At 38.1% G+C, this 16,550-nt stretch overlaps 1 protein-coding gene across 1 annotated transcript in view; it reads left to right on the forward strand.

Moving 5' to 3' along the window:
* The first annotated feature begins 2,083 nt into the window (after positions 1-2,083).
* Positions 2,084-16,550, forward strand: part of pigk (phosphatidylinositol glycan anchor biosynthesis, class K) — a 33,361-nt gene continuing 18,894 nt past the window's right edge. The window contains exons 1-9 of the mRNA XM_063462799.1: positions 2,084-2,203; positions 2,395-2,448; positions 2,552-2,643; positions 5,555-5,690; positions 6,509-6,620; positions 6,714-6,810; positions 9,298-9,415; positions 12,383-12,493; positions 14,017-14,189. Coding sequence (XP_063318869.1) covers positions 2,138-2,203; positions 2,395-2,448; positions 2,552-2,643; positions 5,555-5,690; positions 6,509-6,620; positions 6,714-6,810; positions 9,298-9,415; positions 12,383-12,493; positions 14,017-14,189 — 959 coding nt within the window. The 5' untranslated portion in view covers positions 2,084-2,137. The remainder of the gene's footprint in view (positions 2,204-2,394; positions 2,449-2,551; positions 2,644-5,554; positions 5,691-6,508; positions 6,621-6,713; positions 6,811-9,297; positions 9,416-12,382; positions 12,494-14,016; positions 14,190-16,550) is intronic.

A 16,550-nucleotide genomic window follows, 5' to 3' on the forward strand; every position in this document is an offset into this window, starting at 1 on the left:
TATTAATAATCATAACCATAATCCTAGTCATAATAATATATATTTATAAATGGTAAACTAAGGAGGAGTAATGCTATATAAAAGATGAATTTACCACTTGCTAATGCCTTACCTTAACAATGCTTAATAGTGTGACATTATTATAAAGTGCTACCTTTACTTCTTCTGAAATGAGAGATATTTATTGGCTCCAGAAAACTAAATGGATGGATCTATCCATTTTCCTTCCCTTATCCAATTAGGCTGCTGCAGTCTATTCCAGTGGGTGGGGGTGGGGGTGGTGGTCTGATTTTCTTAATATTTCCATTACTTCCAGAGAACAAAACATGCAATATATCCCAATGCCCACTGAAATGTGTGTCAGTCTTTACTTCACATTTTTATTGCATTTGTAAATAGCTTTGTAAATAAATAACTTTAAAACTCCACATTCATACATACAAAGAAGCTCACTAGACTTTTGCAAAGACAACTTTGAAATTGTGGCATTATTTAATTGACTAACAGAGTGGAATAACCCACACAACCTAACTCTAGGTGCAGCTAAATATAGCTGGATAATCTCTTAAATTGCATAACAATGTATATTTTTGTTTGGGGTTGGGTGGAAAAGTTCAGCAAAAGGTGGATTCCACTGGACAGTCAGTCAAGCTTTTTTAGGCAACCCAGGAAGGAAGGTCACTTTGATAACCTGGTTTGTTCCATAGGATTTGATTCTTAATGCCTCTAATCCTCTTGACCACTAGACAACGGACTTGTTTGTTATATCACATAACATGAGATTAGTTCAGTCACATCAATGCTTTAGAAAGCAGTTATCATTCTAACTTGTTACCATTTCATACCAGAATCAGTCACTGCGGCTTGAAAATAAAATGTTAATTCATGGACTGAAGTTGAATATTGAACAGATGTACGCTGCTGAGACCTGCTTTGTTAGAGCAGTTAACAAAGGACATTACCACGATGAGCTCCCTGCAGTGTGTCAAAACTGATTTTGATGCTGGTTTCCCAGATAACCTTCTGTGTGCTGGGTTGTGAAGTTGCATTAGAATTGCATGGAAGATATGTAGCTCTGTTTCACAGTGGGTTCCTGGACTATTTGACTTCTTTAGCAGTAACATCACAAGACTTTTAATGTCTACTGCCTGTAATATACTTGTCACTTCTCATTACTGAGTCCCTGACCAATTAGCTAATGAGGGCAACTGAATATGAAGCTGTTAGCATCATTTGATGACTAGTTTGCTTTTCTTTCTCACATAAGGGCACCAGTCATATCTGGCAGAATGATGATGATGTCAGGTGTACTGCCTCTTGTACTTAAAATAAGCTGCCACACAAAGGTGTTTTTTCTTGTATTTTTCTTTGGAATTAAAAATTGATGTCAATGAAAACAAACCAGCAGACAAGAAAACAAACAAGGAAATAAAGAAACAGAACATGAGCTTAACGTACGGATGGTGACCCTCGAGGAGAAACTAACACAACTGCTGCAACTGATTAACTAATAAAGTTAAAACCATTTTTAATGTGTATAAATTTCTCCAATAAACCCCAACTTTTGGGTATACAGAAACATTGTTTTTTTTCTTCATTTACTTACATTAATTACTAGATCTAGAAAACGTTCATATGATGGTGACGAATTCCGTCATTTGAAGGAGGAAACCTAACTTTAACCCGTGCGTGCAAGCATGACCCTTCAGTGGTATGGGAACAGGATCAACTTGAATTAGGTTAGTTATTCTAAAATAATAAGTAAGCAAGAGATTTAAGGTTTTATTTATATTAATGTTTTATTTTTCTTTCTCATAAAGGTATGATGTTTGTGCTCTTCTTGTTATATGTTGTAAGTATGTTTTACTGCTGTGTTACACAAGCCTTGCGCAAGTATTAGATATATTAGATATACAATGGATATGCACTTAAGTAGATCAGAAACAAATGACAATTAAACCTGCAGTCTCGAGAGAAAACTCAGTTTGTTTTAAAACTGCTACCCGCCCCCCATTTTTCTCCGTCTCATCTTCCACACCAAATCTTTTATTTTGAAAATGTCTGCCACCGGAAACACTTGCTGAGTGGATCCACCGGTTTTCACTTCCTACATGTCCACTGCTAACAGAGCTGCACAATGAAAATACTAACTTTATTAGGATTATTATCAGCATGCTTTTTAGCAAACAGCATCAACATCGAGGTGAGTTTATTATTTTCACGCAGCTCTGGTTTTCCCTTCGGTTTGTTTCATTTTTAGGTAGAAACATCGTTGTCATGTTAGCCAGCCCTGCTGTCATGCTAGCTTTGTTGATGCTGAATATGCTTGCTTATATGACCCCAAATCCCGATAAAACATAAATAATTATTCACCTTCTTTCGGTTATTTCACAGAATAGCGCAGGGCAGTTCTTCAGCAGTGGGCATACGAACAATTGGGCCGTTCTGGTGAGTGTTTTTTGATTTTTCAGGTTGAGTAAATGCTAATAGATGATGTTAGGAGCAACAGAAGACATATATGTGCCTCTTCTTCATTTGCCTTTATTAACAGGTGTGCACATCCAGATTCTGGTTCAACTACCGACATGTGGCAAATACTCTATCTGTGTACAGAAGTGTGAAGAGGCTGGGCATCCCTGACAGGTAGTAATAATAATAATAATAATAATAATAATAATAATAATAATAATAATAACAACTTGATTTGTATAGCACCTCTTAAAACACACAGTTACAAAATGTTTCACAATCGCGATAAAACCACACATTTAAGGTAAGAATATAAGTTCCAGCACACAGACACACAAACAAGCATATGGTGTTGCTATGGTCAAATATAATGGGAGAAATATTAGGGAAAACCAACTACTGATTCAGCCCATTTGATAGGCTGATGAAAACTTGCGTGGCTTCTAATATAAGAGCATGCTTAAGAGACCCTGTTCAGACAGTTGGAAGGACTGGCAATGAAAGGCTTTATATGTTGTCAATAACAATTTTAAAAAGCATTCTGCATTTCACTGGAATCCAATGAAGGGAAATAAGAATAGGGCTTATATGTGGGTGCCCGCTAGTTTTTAGAGGCAACCTAGCAGTTGTGTTCTGGGCTAGTCGAAGAGGCTAAGGAGGAAATGCACATGAAAAGTGAGTTAAGGCATGTGAAAATAAAAGTGTGTATTGAAAGTTCAAAATTACTGGATAACAGTAAAAGTTTCACTCACCTATGGTCACCAGCTGTGGGTACAAGCAGCAGAAATAGGCTTCCCCTGAATTGCGGCTAGCCTCTCCCTTAGAGATAGGGTGAGAGGTTCAGTCATCCGGGAAGGGCTCAGAGCAGAGCCGCTGCTCCTCCATATTGAAAGGAGCCAGTTGAGGTGGTTCGGCATCTGATAAGGATGCCTCCTGAGTGAGGTGTTCGGGGCATGTCCCACCGTGAGGAAGCTCTGGGGCAGACCCAGGACACGCTGGAGAGATTATATCCCTCGGCTGGCCTGGGAACGCCCTGGTGTTCCCCAGGGCAAGCTGGAGAAGGTGGCTGGGGAGAGGGAGGTCTGGGCCTCTCTGCTTAGGCTGCTGCCCCTGCTTCTCAGCCCCGGATAAGCGGAAGAAGATGGATGGATGGATCATAGTTAAAAAAAGAAAAAAAAAACAAGACTGGATGAGCTTTGAGGTGTGATATGCAAATTTTAAATGCTCAAAATATTATCAGGGTTCTTAGCAGATGATTTGTATTTATGACAAGAGAGCTAATGTAATAACTGACCTCTATACAGAAGTTTTTAGGGCGAACACGAGAATTTAAATTTTGCCAGGATTGAGATGAGGTATTTGAGGTCAAAAAGGCTATTGAGGTTGTTAAGCTTAGCCAAAAAGTACCATTGTGTATTATAAGCATAGAAATGCTAGCAGAAGCTGTCATGTAGAGGGGCAACAGGCATAAAGACAGCCCTGAACGACTCCACAAGTGAAGGCCGGGGATACTTATTAATATGAATTCTGAAGTGTCTGTCAGATGTAGTCAGGCATAACCAGTGTAACAGATTTAGTTCTATTTCAGATGTTAAATTATAATGTGATGGTAGAGATAGGGGTGAGTACATATTAATACTTAAATGCTGATGTTATTGAGCAAATATTTAGTTATCCTGGTCACTGTAGTATTAAAACGATTAATCAGGTTGTTGAGTCATTGATTTGCACACAATCACGTAAAGTTTAAAAATAACTTTCACTTATAATAGCAAAAACATTTAAAATTTGAGGAATTTAAACATTTTTTGGTTCTATATGGTAGTAAATGTAATATATTTGTATTTTAGACATTCTGAAGAGGTCAAGTTGATCAGTAGGTAAATTTATAATGGGGACCTTTCAGTATTTTCATGCATGATGAAGAGAAACCAGTTTATTAGAAAATATATTTTCCAGAGTAATCAGTGTTGAAAATACAGTTGCAGTCAATTGCAGATATTTTAAAGACTCAACAACATAAATTGTCTTTCGACATTACAATTATTATTGGATGTAACAAGGCAAAGCATATTATGCGGTTGCTTTCTGAAAGAAATATGTATTCTGACTATCAATGAACTAATTACAGAAATATAATCTATCATTTTTAATTATCATTGTGTATTCAGTAGTTAAGGGAGAAATTTATTCATCCCAGCAGGTGAAGTGTTTTGTAAAAGTTGCTCAAAAATTGATTAAAAAGAGGTACAGTAGAAAGATTAACTGTGTAACTGGACAGCTACTGCAATGAAGAAGCTCATGCTGTTAGTCTTTGGCTGAACCCCTGGCTAGCCAGAACATTGTTTAGAGGGTATGGGATATTTTACTGGACTTTCAGAGGAGTTTTGACATTGTCCTGCTCACTGTTATTGCACATCGATTGTCCACGGCCACATCCAGGGCCGAACCGGACTTCTGAATACGTTTACTGAGTCTATTGTGCTGTCCATTGTTAGGCTTGGCTTTAGCTGAGAGCAGCTCAGAACATGCTGTGCATTCTACAAGGTGCCTGTATTGTGTCAAAATGAATTAAGTGAGTGCTCAAGACTTTTTCCACAGCCTACTTTGTTTTGTTGTTTGTTCTGGGGCCTTTCTCAGATGGAGAGCTGCGGTAAAATAAAACATCCAACGTGGAGAATAAGGCAAATACGTTTGACAAGGTCTGTGTTGTGTAGAAGGGCACCAGTGGCAACAGGATGAACAAGTGTGCATATACTAATAAGTTTTCCTTTTATTTCGAGATAGTAAAGGTTCAGAAATCAGTCCTGGCTCTGGAGAGTTACACAGTACTTGTGGTGGTAGTGCTGGTTAGCGATTGACTGTATGATTGGTGGGAGCTCTTGATGTCCAAATGTCAAAAGTTTCAAAATATTCAACAGCTGGTCCAACTATAAGATCAATAAACAAACTGATGCAATTTTCAGGCTAAATGCATTTGCCTTCATAACATAACAGTTAGTGTGTTTGATAGCAGCCTTTGTCCTTTTACTTATTTCAAATATCATCATATTAACTCTGTTTTTTCTCTTTTTTTAATCGCCAGCCACATAGTTCTGATGCTGGCTGATGACATGGCTTGTAACCACAGAAATCCCAAACCTGCTACAGTGTTCAGTCACAAAAACATGGAGCTCAATGTGTATGGTGACGATGTGGAAGTGGACTATCGAGGTTATGAGGTCAGTTCATGTGTTTACACCTCACCTTCATTCTGTGAAGCAACCCTTGTGTTAGCCTTATGTTTATCAACAAGCCCTGAGTGATTTTTAAAGTCTAAATGCAAAAATTGGGTATTTTGAAGCCAGAAAAAGATGAATCACTCGAGCATAATCACAAAATGTTCAGGGCTGTTTGGCATAAATTGTAAATATTTTCCTACCCCAGACAGTTTGATTCTGCTCAGCTTGTTATATAAACATATACCGTGATTTATGTGACAGTCTCACATGCTGTGTTTCACCTTCAGTGTTGCGTAAAATAACTTGAGGAGATAAATATACCCATGGAATGGGAAAATGAAACAGGGTATGTCCAAGGCAACATTTTTATTGACCAGGACATTTTATAATCTACACGTCTAAAATGGGGCCCAGGCGGTTTTTATTGTTTTTTGACTATTCACTCTGTTTTGTGCCTTTTTAAAAATACAATGACACTGTACTGCCAGTCTTTGTTTGCTGTCACACCACATTCATGTGCAACAAAAACCAATGATCATTAAAAAACAGAGAAAAAACTCAGGTAGGAGCTGATTATCAAATTTTAATTAAAGAATAAGTGGAGAAGATCAAAAATATTCATCTGTGGTCACTTACTGATCCTACCAATGACAGTTTAAATATTACGAATTGACTTTTCATCACTAACTTTTCTTTTTACTGGCTTTTGTTTTGTATAGTTTCAATCTTTGAATAGTTTCATTTAACAACTAATTTACTACTTCCTGTCAGAGACATAGATGGAAAATGACCACAGGTTTGTACCGTGTGTGCCTTAGGTAACTGTGGAGAACTTCCTGCGAGTTTTGACTGGGCGCCTGCCTCCCAGCACACCACGCTCTAAACGCCTCCTTTCTGATGATCGAAGCAACATCCTCATATACCTGACAGGTACTTAAAGGGAAAAAATGTACCTATGAAGTTGAATTAATAAAAGTTGAACAAAGTTGAATTAATTATTTTTAATCTGTGGTTGATTAACAGGCCACGGTGGGAATGGCTTTCTGAAGTTCCAGGACTCTGAGGAGATTAGTAATGTGGAACTGGCAGATGCTTTTGAGCAGATGTGGCAGAAAAGAAGGTAAATGAACTGAAAAGTAACTTCAAATAATCCCGTTTGTCAGGTCTACTTTACTTGTTTTTTCTTTGCCCTGCAGGGCATTTAGCTGTGCAGCATGTCAACAAGCATTTAACAGCACAAAACATCACAGCCTATGAGTATTATAATCTTTATCAGGAGGTTCCCATTCTGTTGATTCTTTATAACAAGCAAAACAGATGATTATAAGAGGTGTGTTACATTAAATTGATGTGGGTGGTGTTTTTTTTTTTTTTTTTAATTTCTCTTATCAAGGCTTCTACTTTCTGTGTATCAAATGACTTCCGTGGTTGAAAGAGTGCTGTCAGTGCAGTGAAACTGTGTACTCTCTATTCAGGCTTTTTTAAAAATAGCTTCAGCTCAGCTTGAATGGTAGTGCTGGGCTTTCATGTGTCATTGGGAACAGCAACGTGTAGCCTTGATAGTTCTTTTTGTCCTACCTGTAAATTGTAGATTAACTTTTATATGTAGTAGGAATACAGTAGTTAAATGAGGAGCTGAATGTGTGAATCTAAAGGGCAAAGTTGAAGGCTATAAAACCATCTGTATATTTAAAAAGTCTTTAAATTTCATTGTTTAAGTATTTTTCTTGCCTATTGTACATTCGTGGAAGAAAAAACTTGCAGGAAAATAATCACAGATAATAATTTTTAACTGGTTGAACCATCTATCCATGCGTTTTAACATTTATCTGGGCCATATTTAGTGAATAATTAATAAATTCGATAGGAATTGTTATCAGTTGGTCTGAAATTAACAATTTTTTATGTATAGCTGAAGATGAAGCTGTTGGATCTCTAGTTTTGTTAGTAAAATAAACAACGACAAATCTAGGAACAATGATTCGCTAATGCATGTGTGGCAGACACAAGGTTTCTAGGCCATATCTGGTCCTTTGCAAAGTTTAATCCGGCTAGCGTATCACTTCAGATCCGTCCCCCTTCGTTGTGTCTGTATGCCACACTAAACAGACGGGCACACTGCCACTGCAGCTGCAAAATAACAATCTAGCTCACAGAAAATGGCACAAAATATAAAAGCTGACTCTGAAGGCATAAAGAGTGACCTGTGTATATTTGCATTGAGATGACTGCTGTTTTCAAAGAATGAAATTTGCTTTGCCTTGAATCTGCACATCAGCACAGAAACGGAGCCAAGGACAGTGGAAAAAAGGCAAAAAGCCATTGAACTGAAAAAAACAAAGCATACTGTACAGCAAAATGGGTTTCTCCCAGCTAAATCTAGAGGTTTTACTTTTAACTTTGTGAAATTTCACATTTCAACCTTGGGTAAGATTTGTAGAAATATATGGAAAAATAAAATGACAGATTCAGTATTTTGATATATGTTTTAATGTTAAATGCTCTAAACCACTGTAATGAGAGTGCATTATAAACATTGCACTATTTGGCCTGGGCTTCACTTAAGCCAACTTGTACATGTGAAGACTATATTGGACATGCATTTTCAGTTTAATTTAAGAATTTCAGTAAACTTTATCTCACCCTTAATGTGGTTCTCATTTCCCAGCGTGATCTTAAATTGAATTTGACACCCCTTAGCGAATGAATTAACTAAGGAATCATTTCAGGTGGAAATTTTATGAGTACAACTGGAGTACAAAAAGAAACAAACTAATTGTTGAACTTAGTAAATAGATCGTATTGTCCCTTGTGGCCTTCATTATCTATTTTAATTTTATACTTTAGACCATGTGATCGTGTTCTATGTGGGATAAGTTAGGGATTACAAAGTGTTAGCACAGCATTCTCTGTATTAGTACTCTTGAAATTACCTTGAACTTGTCATGTTTTCCTAAATTCTTCTAAAAGTAGAGGCTGTTTTGTTCTGTAATTGGGGTTACTATTTAAGCCACTGCTTTGCTTAATTTGTAAATCATGAGATGGTAAATGAGCTTGCACCTTGCTGCTGCGAGTGCCTCTATTGTTGTCCAAACCCATTATCATCAACGGTGAGTGTCTGGGTTACAGTCAGGCTCCAGGCTACTGGATAAAAGCTCAGTGACGCCAGCTTTCATGCTGATGTGATAATTGCAGGGTTGAACTGCTAAATTACAGCCACCGAAGAGACCTCCCTTTATCATCCCCAAACCACCTCGATTAAGTCTACTGGATGTGACAGTCTGTACATGTTTGCCTAAACAGGGGAAAGAAGTTGTAGTGAAATGTAGTGTTTTGTAGAAAAGGAGGATGGAGGGAAGGGGAAGGGAAAGGAAGGGTGGTGGTGGTTTAGCTGTGTGCGTGGGAGTGTTAGCAGGACTGAATGGAGCTGTTGGTTTTTCTTGGTCACCATGGTAACTGCAATATGAAAGGTGGTTAGAAGGTTTGTGTGATATCCGTTTATTGGAACAAATGGATGAGTGTTATGCCAGCTGTGCATTCTCCCATCAGTTTTGTTTGAGAATGTGTATGATCCTCTGTTTGCGTGTGTGCGTGTGTTTGTCTCCAGGTACAACGAGCTGCTCTTCATCATTGACACCTGTCAAGGCGCCTCCATGTATGAAAGATTTTACTCTCCAAACATCATGGCTTTGGCCAGCAGTCAAGTTGGAGAAGACTCCCTGTCGGTGAGTTATCTTCCCTCACATGGAAGATGAATTAAAAATCATCCATCAGCTTGTCAGATTCTCTAATAAGCAGTGTGATTTCATAGCACATTGCACTAGCTTGATTTCTGTGTTCATACGCTCTCACCCCCCTGCAACACCAGTCAGTGTTACTTGAAATAGTGTTGCACTTTTGAATTTTTATTCAAATGTCTTCTCTCTTTTAGCATTCAAACTGAGAAAGGTCTGCAAGAAATGTGACATGTTACAAGTTCTTCATCACACTAATAATTATCAGAAACCTACTAGCTCTGCACTGCACTCAAATACAAGAACAATGCTGCTTCTTTTTCCCCCTCTTCTTCCACATTTTACACAACACTGACCTTTTGCTTGAGACGTATAGCTTAAAGTGCAAATCCCTCCACTGCATAATTTAGAAAAATCCTGAAAAGTCTTCAAGAGGCAGAGAGGGCTTTAGCTTGGATGTGCAAGGCAGGAGGTGGTCAGGAATCCTCAGGCAACAGAAAACACTGAATCTGTCATAGAGGTTCTTTTAAAGAAGTGGACTTGAATATAGTACATGATGGTAGTCGTGAGTTGTATCATTTTGGGCTGTCACCGGTAGCCCTGGTGAAACTTGCTCACTCTTTCTCTGCTTTGCACTGTTGATGGACCAATCTAAAACTGTGCTCTGTTGTGTGTGTGTGTGTGTGTGTGTGTGTGTAAGTTACAGAACCACTGTAAAAACACTGAAATGGCCAAATAGGGGATTAGAAGAATATAACATAAACACTTATGAATAATGAGTCTTTTAATATCTAAAAATAAGCATTACTCAAGGAAAGGGACTGTGATGAGAGGACATTTAAAAATATAAATTTTATGACATTAAATAGTGCCAAACTACATTTTATGTATGACCAACTGTTTTTTCTCTTTGTTTTTAGTGTCTACGCTACTTGTGAAAAATACAATAAATACAAAGTTAAGACCAAACAAACAAACAAAGAAAACCTTATTTATTTGCTGAACAGAACTTATTTACTCACATGGTTTATTGTGGCTATAAATATTTGTTTTTGGACTGTTCTAGAGAGGCTTCTGATTATAAAAGCCTTTTTAGCTTCCTTCCCCTGCTCCAACTTTCTACAGCTTGGCTCTGCTTTTCTAACAAACATATGGTTGCTCTATGGAGTGTTTAAAATAGTCTGAGCTTTTTTATTTACAGGGTTTGCTTGTACATTCAGCCCCTAATTTTTTTAAAAACTTTGGCCATTTTAATATTGCCACGCACCACTGTAACAACATGTACATCACGGAAGAAGGAAAGCATCATAAGTCTCCTTTGAGCAAGAACGAGGCAACGTAGGATTTTGAAATTAATACTGTAGTCCTCAACTGTAGGTAGGTATCACGGCTGATACTAAAGTTCAAATCTCAGTGACGTTGACCGTAGGATTAGAAGCCGTACATCACGTTTTCTGTGAATCTTGTGAAAGCAATAACTCAAGAAGGAGTTCACCTAGGATTTTTAAATGGGTTTTAAAAATCTTGGACGAGTTCAAATCTCAGTCACCTTGACCTTAAGGTCAGAGGTCAAGTTTTCTGAAACTCTTGTGAATGTGAAAACTCAGGAATGGTGTAGGATTTTGAAATTGATATCATAGGTGTATCTACTATGATGCTGAGGGGTGGCACTGGCAGGCACTATTATTTTTATATTATCAGCTAATGACTTCAAATTGTCAGCTGTGCATAGCTAATACTATGCAAGCTTTCAAAGCAGCTATAATTGTTTTATATCACCGCGTTTTTAAATTTAAAATATCAAATGACTGAACAAAAAATATGAAACTAATATTTAATTTCATGACGAACTGAACCTAAAGATAAATATGTATTTACAGCCTTGGATTGTGTAAAGGGATATTTACCTGATTCAGTGTTTAGCTTTGTGCTCCACAACATTATTGATCTGCTTCACTTTTTCTGCTCTTATAGAAGTGTTTTGTCCAAAGCAGCTGCTTCCAGTGAAAAAACTTAAAACACACACACTCCTCTACCTGCTCCACACTGAAGAGCATACAGAGTAAGACACTAGTCTGTAAACATATTGGAGAATCAAGAAATATGAGAACCGGATATTTCCCTTAGGAGCCGTTAGAGACCACAGTGGAGCTTAAAAAAAAAGCGTGAATATTGGATTTAAACAGGGGATGATATGTCAGTGCTGTTTACATTTTCCATTTTCACACCCCCAGGGGGTTGAAAACTCTTACTTCCTCCATTATTGGAGTTGGATTAATGGATGGATAGACAAAGAACTTAATTAATCCCAAAGAGAAATTGCATTGTTACAGAAATTATCCATCCATTTTCTAAAGTACTTTTCCGGTTTGTTTTATTCAGGGTCACAGGGGGACTGGAGCCCATCTGAGCTGTCACAGGGCAACAGCAAACACCTGAACACCCCCCCCCCCCCCCCCCCCCCCCCCCCCCATGTTTTAGTTGTATAACTAACAATTAAATTAAAGGCTAAGCTAAATATATAGGAGAAAAAAATGTCTGTCTGCAATACAGCAGAAACTGAAACCTTTGTGTACTTTAAGATAATGAATATCACTCATGAAGCTATCCTGCTGCCACAAGTCTCTAATTCATTTCCTTTCACACACTTGTGCTGTGACAATGGTTGTTCAATTTCAATGCCAGATGACACTTATCAGATTTTGATAGTATACACATTTGCAACGGAAACTATACTTGACTAACTAAAGAAAAAGTTCCATAAATTGTTACCTGGGATGAATTTTATAATACAAATCAGTGAATGTTGGTGTGGATGTGTATTTTAAAAGACTGTAAGTATTCATTGTGTAAAAGTGTAGAGGATTGATTAATGAGCCAGAAGTAAAAATGCCACCTCAGCGCCCATTCTAGCAACTATTCTTATCCTATACATTTTTAAAATCTGTCTCATTCTAGCACCAGCCAGATTTGGCCATAGGAGTCCATTTGATGGATCGTTACACGTTCTACATGCTGGAGTTCCTTGAAGACATCCATCCTGCAAGCAAAACCAACATGAATGATCTGGTGAGCCTCTGTTAGCTTGTGTGTCCAGTATGGTCACAACTTCCTTATACCTGTTTGCAGGAAATCACAATTTCCTGAACCACAAAATAAAATTCTTGTTATACTTTTTAAAATACGTTAGGAGTGTTAATGCAAATTTAAGTTTACATTTGTGCTACTTTTATTGAGTGACAGAAAGGAAGAGATTTTCTCTGGTGTCTTACACTTTGAACACCATCATTTTATTTGTTATAAATTCATTTGTAGTTACTGCAGCAGAGCATAACAAAAAAGGTATGCAGATTTTTATTAGATTGACTATTTTGAAAGTCAGCTTTTAAAAGGATGTGGCAATCAGCACTTCTGATACCTGAAGCAGTGTTTTTCTTGTACTGTCCTCTTCCTCTGTCTGTGGTCCAAAAGAAGTCAGATAAAAGTCACACAGGTCACACTTGAAACAGAATATCTGATACGGTGTTGCAGTCGTTGGCCTTTGACACATCAGGGTGAAAATGGTGAGTACATGTTGCTCTGGGCCATGACTCAGTCTCAGCAGCACCTCCTTTTTCATCTTTTAGCCTCGTGCGGCGATTCAGGCCACAAGGACCACTCCTCATCTGCGTCACCCGGAGTTATGCTCAAAGCACCTCAGATCGTTACTCTGGCACTCTGTGTTTTGACACATGCTTATTATATTTTTTTCTTCCAATTTTTCTGTTTCTGTAGATTCTCTGTTGTGCCTTTTCAGGGAATTAAGGATCAATACTATGGATTTTCTGGATGAGCCCTCTGAGTTTTCGTTCTTGTTTTTTTCCCCCCTGATCCAAGCTGCGAAGGCGTGCCGTTTGCTGTACCTTTCAAGTCCTGTCTGGCTGAGGAAATAATGTTGACCTCAGTTGTGTGATTTTTATATTCTTTTCAAGCGGAAAACAACACATTGATAAACTCACATAGGATTCATTCACAAGTGGTAACGTAACAAGTGTGGTAAAAATTGCAATTGACAAGGACATGCACAAATGTCAGGCACATTGCCTCTAATCTGTTTCTCACAGTGTCACACCTCCCAGAGCAACAGCTCAATACTAGCTGCAACTGGAACTTGGAATTGGTGGTGCAAAAAGGAATAAATCTAGTATCATGTCTTTGTGCAGATCTGACCTGTACATGCAAGTTATGCTGCTGCTAAAGCTGTCATTGTCATGAGGAGAATATTTATATTTAAAGAGACATTGTTAGTTGTTTTTGTTCTAAATAGTCTGAATAAACAGATATCTTCATATACATATCCAGAATCCGCATGCATAGGACACTGGGACACAAAGCTTGGTGGTTTCCATTTGCAGTCTGCTTGTGTCCAGAGTGCCATCAACCAATTAGGAATTGTGTGATCTGTTGTCCAGAAAATTGTCGGTTTCCCTCAGCAACTGTCAGCGGACTAGCTGACTGGCTCCCAAATAGAGATCCAATGTGACAGAAACCACTAATTTAGAACAATGGTGAATATTCCTAATGTGAAATTTTTGCTGTCTTTGCCTCCACAGTTCAAAGTGTGTCCAAAGAGTCAGTGTGTGTCCACTCCAGGCCATCGTACTGACCTGTTCCTGAGAGATCCTGGAAGTGTTCTCATTACAGATTTCTTTGGTAGTGTCCGCAAAGTTGAGCTCACCATGGATGCCATCAACTTGACTGACCCCATCAAGCAGATGGAGGAGAAGTAAGTTGAATTTATTTGTTTTTTTTTGTTAATAGCAAAAGGTATGCATCAGTCAAACTAGAATAAAAACAGGATGGCAACCTGCTAGAAACTAAAAATCAGTGGTTGCCTGGTGATTAACTTTGCATTTGGCAAAAAAGTAGCAGAGGTCTAGAGTGCAACACACTCAACCTTTTGGTCTATGAGGTTCTGGCTGGGCAATTGATTAAAGTAATCTGTTAAGTAGTATAAGTTAATGTGACTTTGAATATGTAAATGGCAACAGATTTGTGATTTCTTTTCAGCTATTCATGGTAGTTAATCACTGTATTATCAGATTGCATCTAATTTCCAACTTATTGCTGTTTTATCACCTTCTTGATGGACCGAGGTTGAGTGGTTGCAGACCTTGTCCCCCTCTTTGAAACAACCATTTCAAAGGCAATGACAATGTGAGTTCATTGCATGCAATTGCAGTTATTTTGGCACCACTGTTTCCCCAAATGTTACAGTAGCATTAAAGATACTTGTGCAAAAATAAGTTGTTTACAAATTGTTTCCAGCTTTTCAAAATGAACTAAAGCTAACAACATAAAGGGAGATTAAAGGTAGATATTAAAGGGATATCAAATGAAGTTGAACTTGGGCTGGGCTGTACTTTCATGATGAAATGAGGGTACAGCAAGTCAGTGTCAACTTTGTTTACTAAGCAAGTCGTTTAGAAAGCCTTATGTATAATGGAGACCTGGATAAGGCAAAGCCTTTTGAGTAAATGATGTAAAAATAAATATCTGAAATAGCCACTGGTATATAACACTGCCTCCTGGTGGTTACAGTTTTACATTACTTTAAATAATCATGTAATAATCATTGCAAAAAAAGGGTAGGCAACTTGCAAGTGTTGCATGTGCTGAAAAAGAGTGTGTGTGTGTGTGTGTGGGGGGGACCCTTATAAAATACTCTCATTTAGGTCAGCCTCATTGCCAGCAGCCAAATTCATTTTGTGTTCAGTTTCCAACTAACCAGCCTTTGATTTCTGCTTAGTATACCTCCCATCAGTGATATTGATTCCTCTGCTAATGATGTGTTGATTGGCCTGTTTCTGGAAGATTAAAGCACTCAGTGGCTGTCACTATGACTACCATGTGGTGGTTTTAAGACCTGATTGTAAAGCTGACCAATGACATGTTTATCTTGGGTAATGGTGCTGCTCATTTAGAACGCATTTACTGCTTTTATAATCAATAACGACACTGAAAGCATTATTTCAGAGAGAGGCGGAGCTCATATTTGGGCATCTTCATTGTCAGCCTTCAGACTTAATGCAGTCTCTCTTCATAAGTGGCAGTGAGTAATGAGCAGTGTTTGCTTTAGATTATCTGTGGCGCTACCCTGTGGTGAATTGCACATATCCAAATTGGTGCATGCTTACATTTTGTGATAAATAGGTTGAGCCACTAGATGGCTGTAGAGAGCTGTCAAACCTTTTCTCTGTGCCTCACAATGTATTGTTTGCTTTATCACCAAGCTCCACTAATGCCATAATAAGCACAATCATCAGGAGTTTTAGGAAGCACACAGCTATCGCAAACAGTTTCCATACACTGATTCTCTAAGCTGCAGGAACAGATGTTTACTGTGTTCAACCTAAAGATGCAATGGGAATTTAACTTTATTAATGATAATACCACCACTCCCCCAACTTTTTGTATTAATTTCATTAACTGGGTTTTAATTGAACCACTGGGAAGTATTAAAGAATCTAATGTGGTTGGCTGCTAATTAGTAATTAGAGGCAATTGCAATACTGATTTTAGTCGTTGGCCCTGGGCAAGTTACTCATTGCACACAACTTCCCCTATTACTTTAATATCGATTACAGCCAGCACATTAGTCCTGCTGATCCTCATGCAGCACAGAAACACCAACACAATGTTATTGAGCTAGCTGTTGGCCTAATTCAGTCCTAGAGAGAGACGTTTTATCTCCATTTCTGATGTAAGAACCAGCAATCCCCTGATTCATTTGAAGTTTAACAGCACTAAGTTTACTGATTCACCAAAGTGCTTGCAGCGTCTTTGTACTTTGTTGATGTTGGGAAGACTAACAAGATTTATTGTCATTTTGTACGTCCTGTCAGGGTGTTTCTTCAGCCACATTCGGACTTGACTGATAATGCGGTGACAGGAAGTTGCTTTCTGTGCTTCTGTTGGGTCTGGACAGCATTGTAGCAGTGGGGAGATTACAAGACAAGCATGTGAAAATAATAGCCATGACCTCATTACTGCAATAATTTAAATTAATGTAGTCATCAGCGTTGGCATTAATAAATAATTATTCATAATTTAACGTGTGAAGATGTTTAAAACCTATTAACGGGTC

The sequence above is a fragment of the Pelmatolapia mariae genome, linkage group LG18 (genome assembly GCF_036321145.2).
Source record: "Pelmatolapia mariae isolate MD_Pm_ZW linkage group LG18, Pm_UMD_F_2, whole genome shotgun sequence".
In the NCBI taxonomy this organism is placed as follows: domain Eukaryota; kingdom Metazoa; phylum Chordata; class Actinopteri; order Cichliformes; family Cichlidae; genus Pelmatolapia; species Pelmatolapia mariae.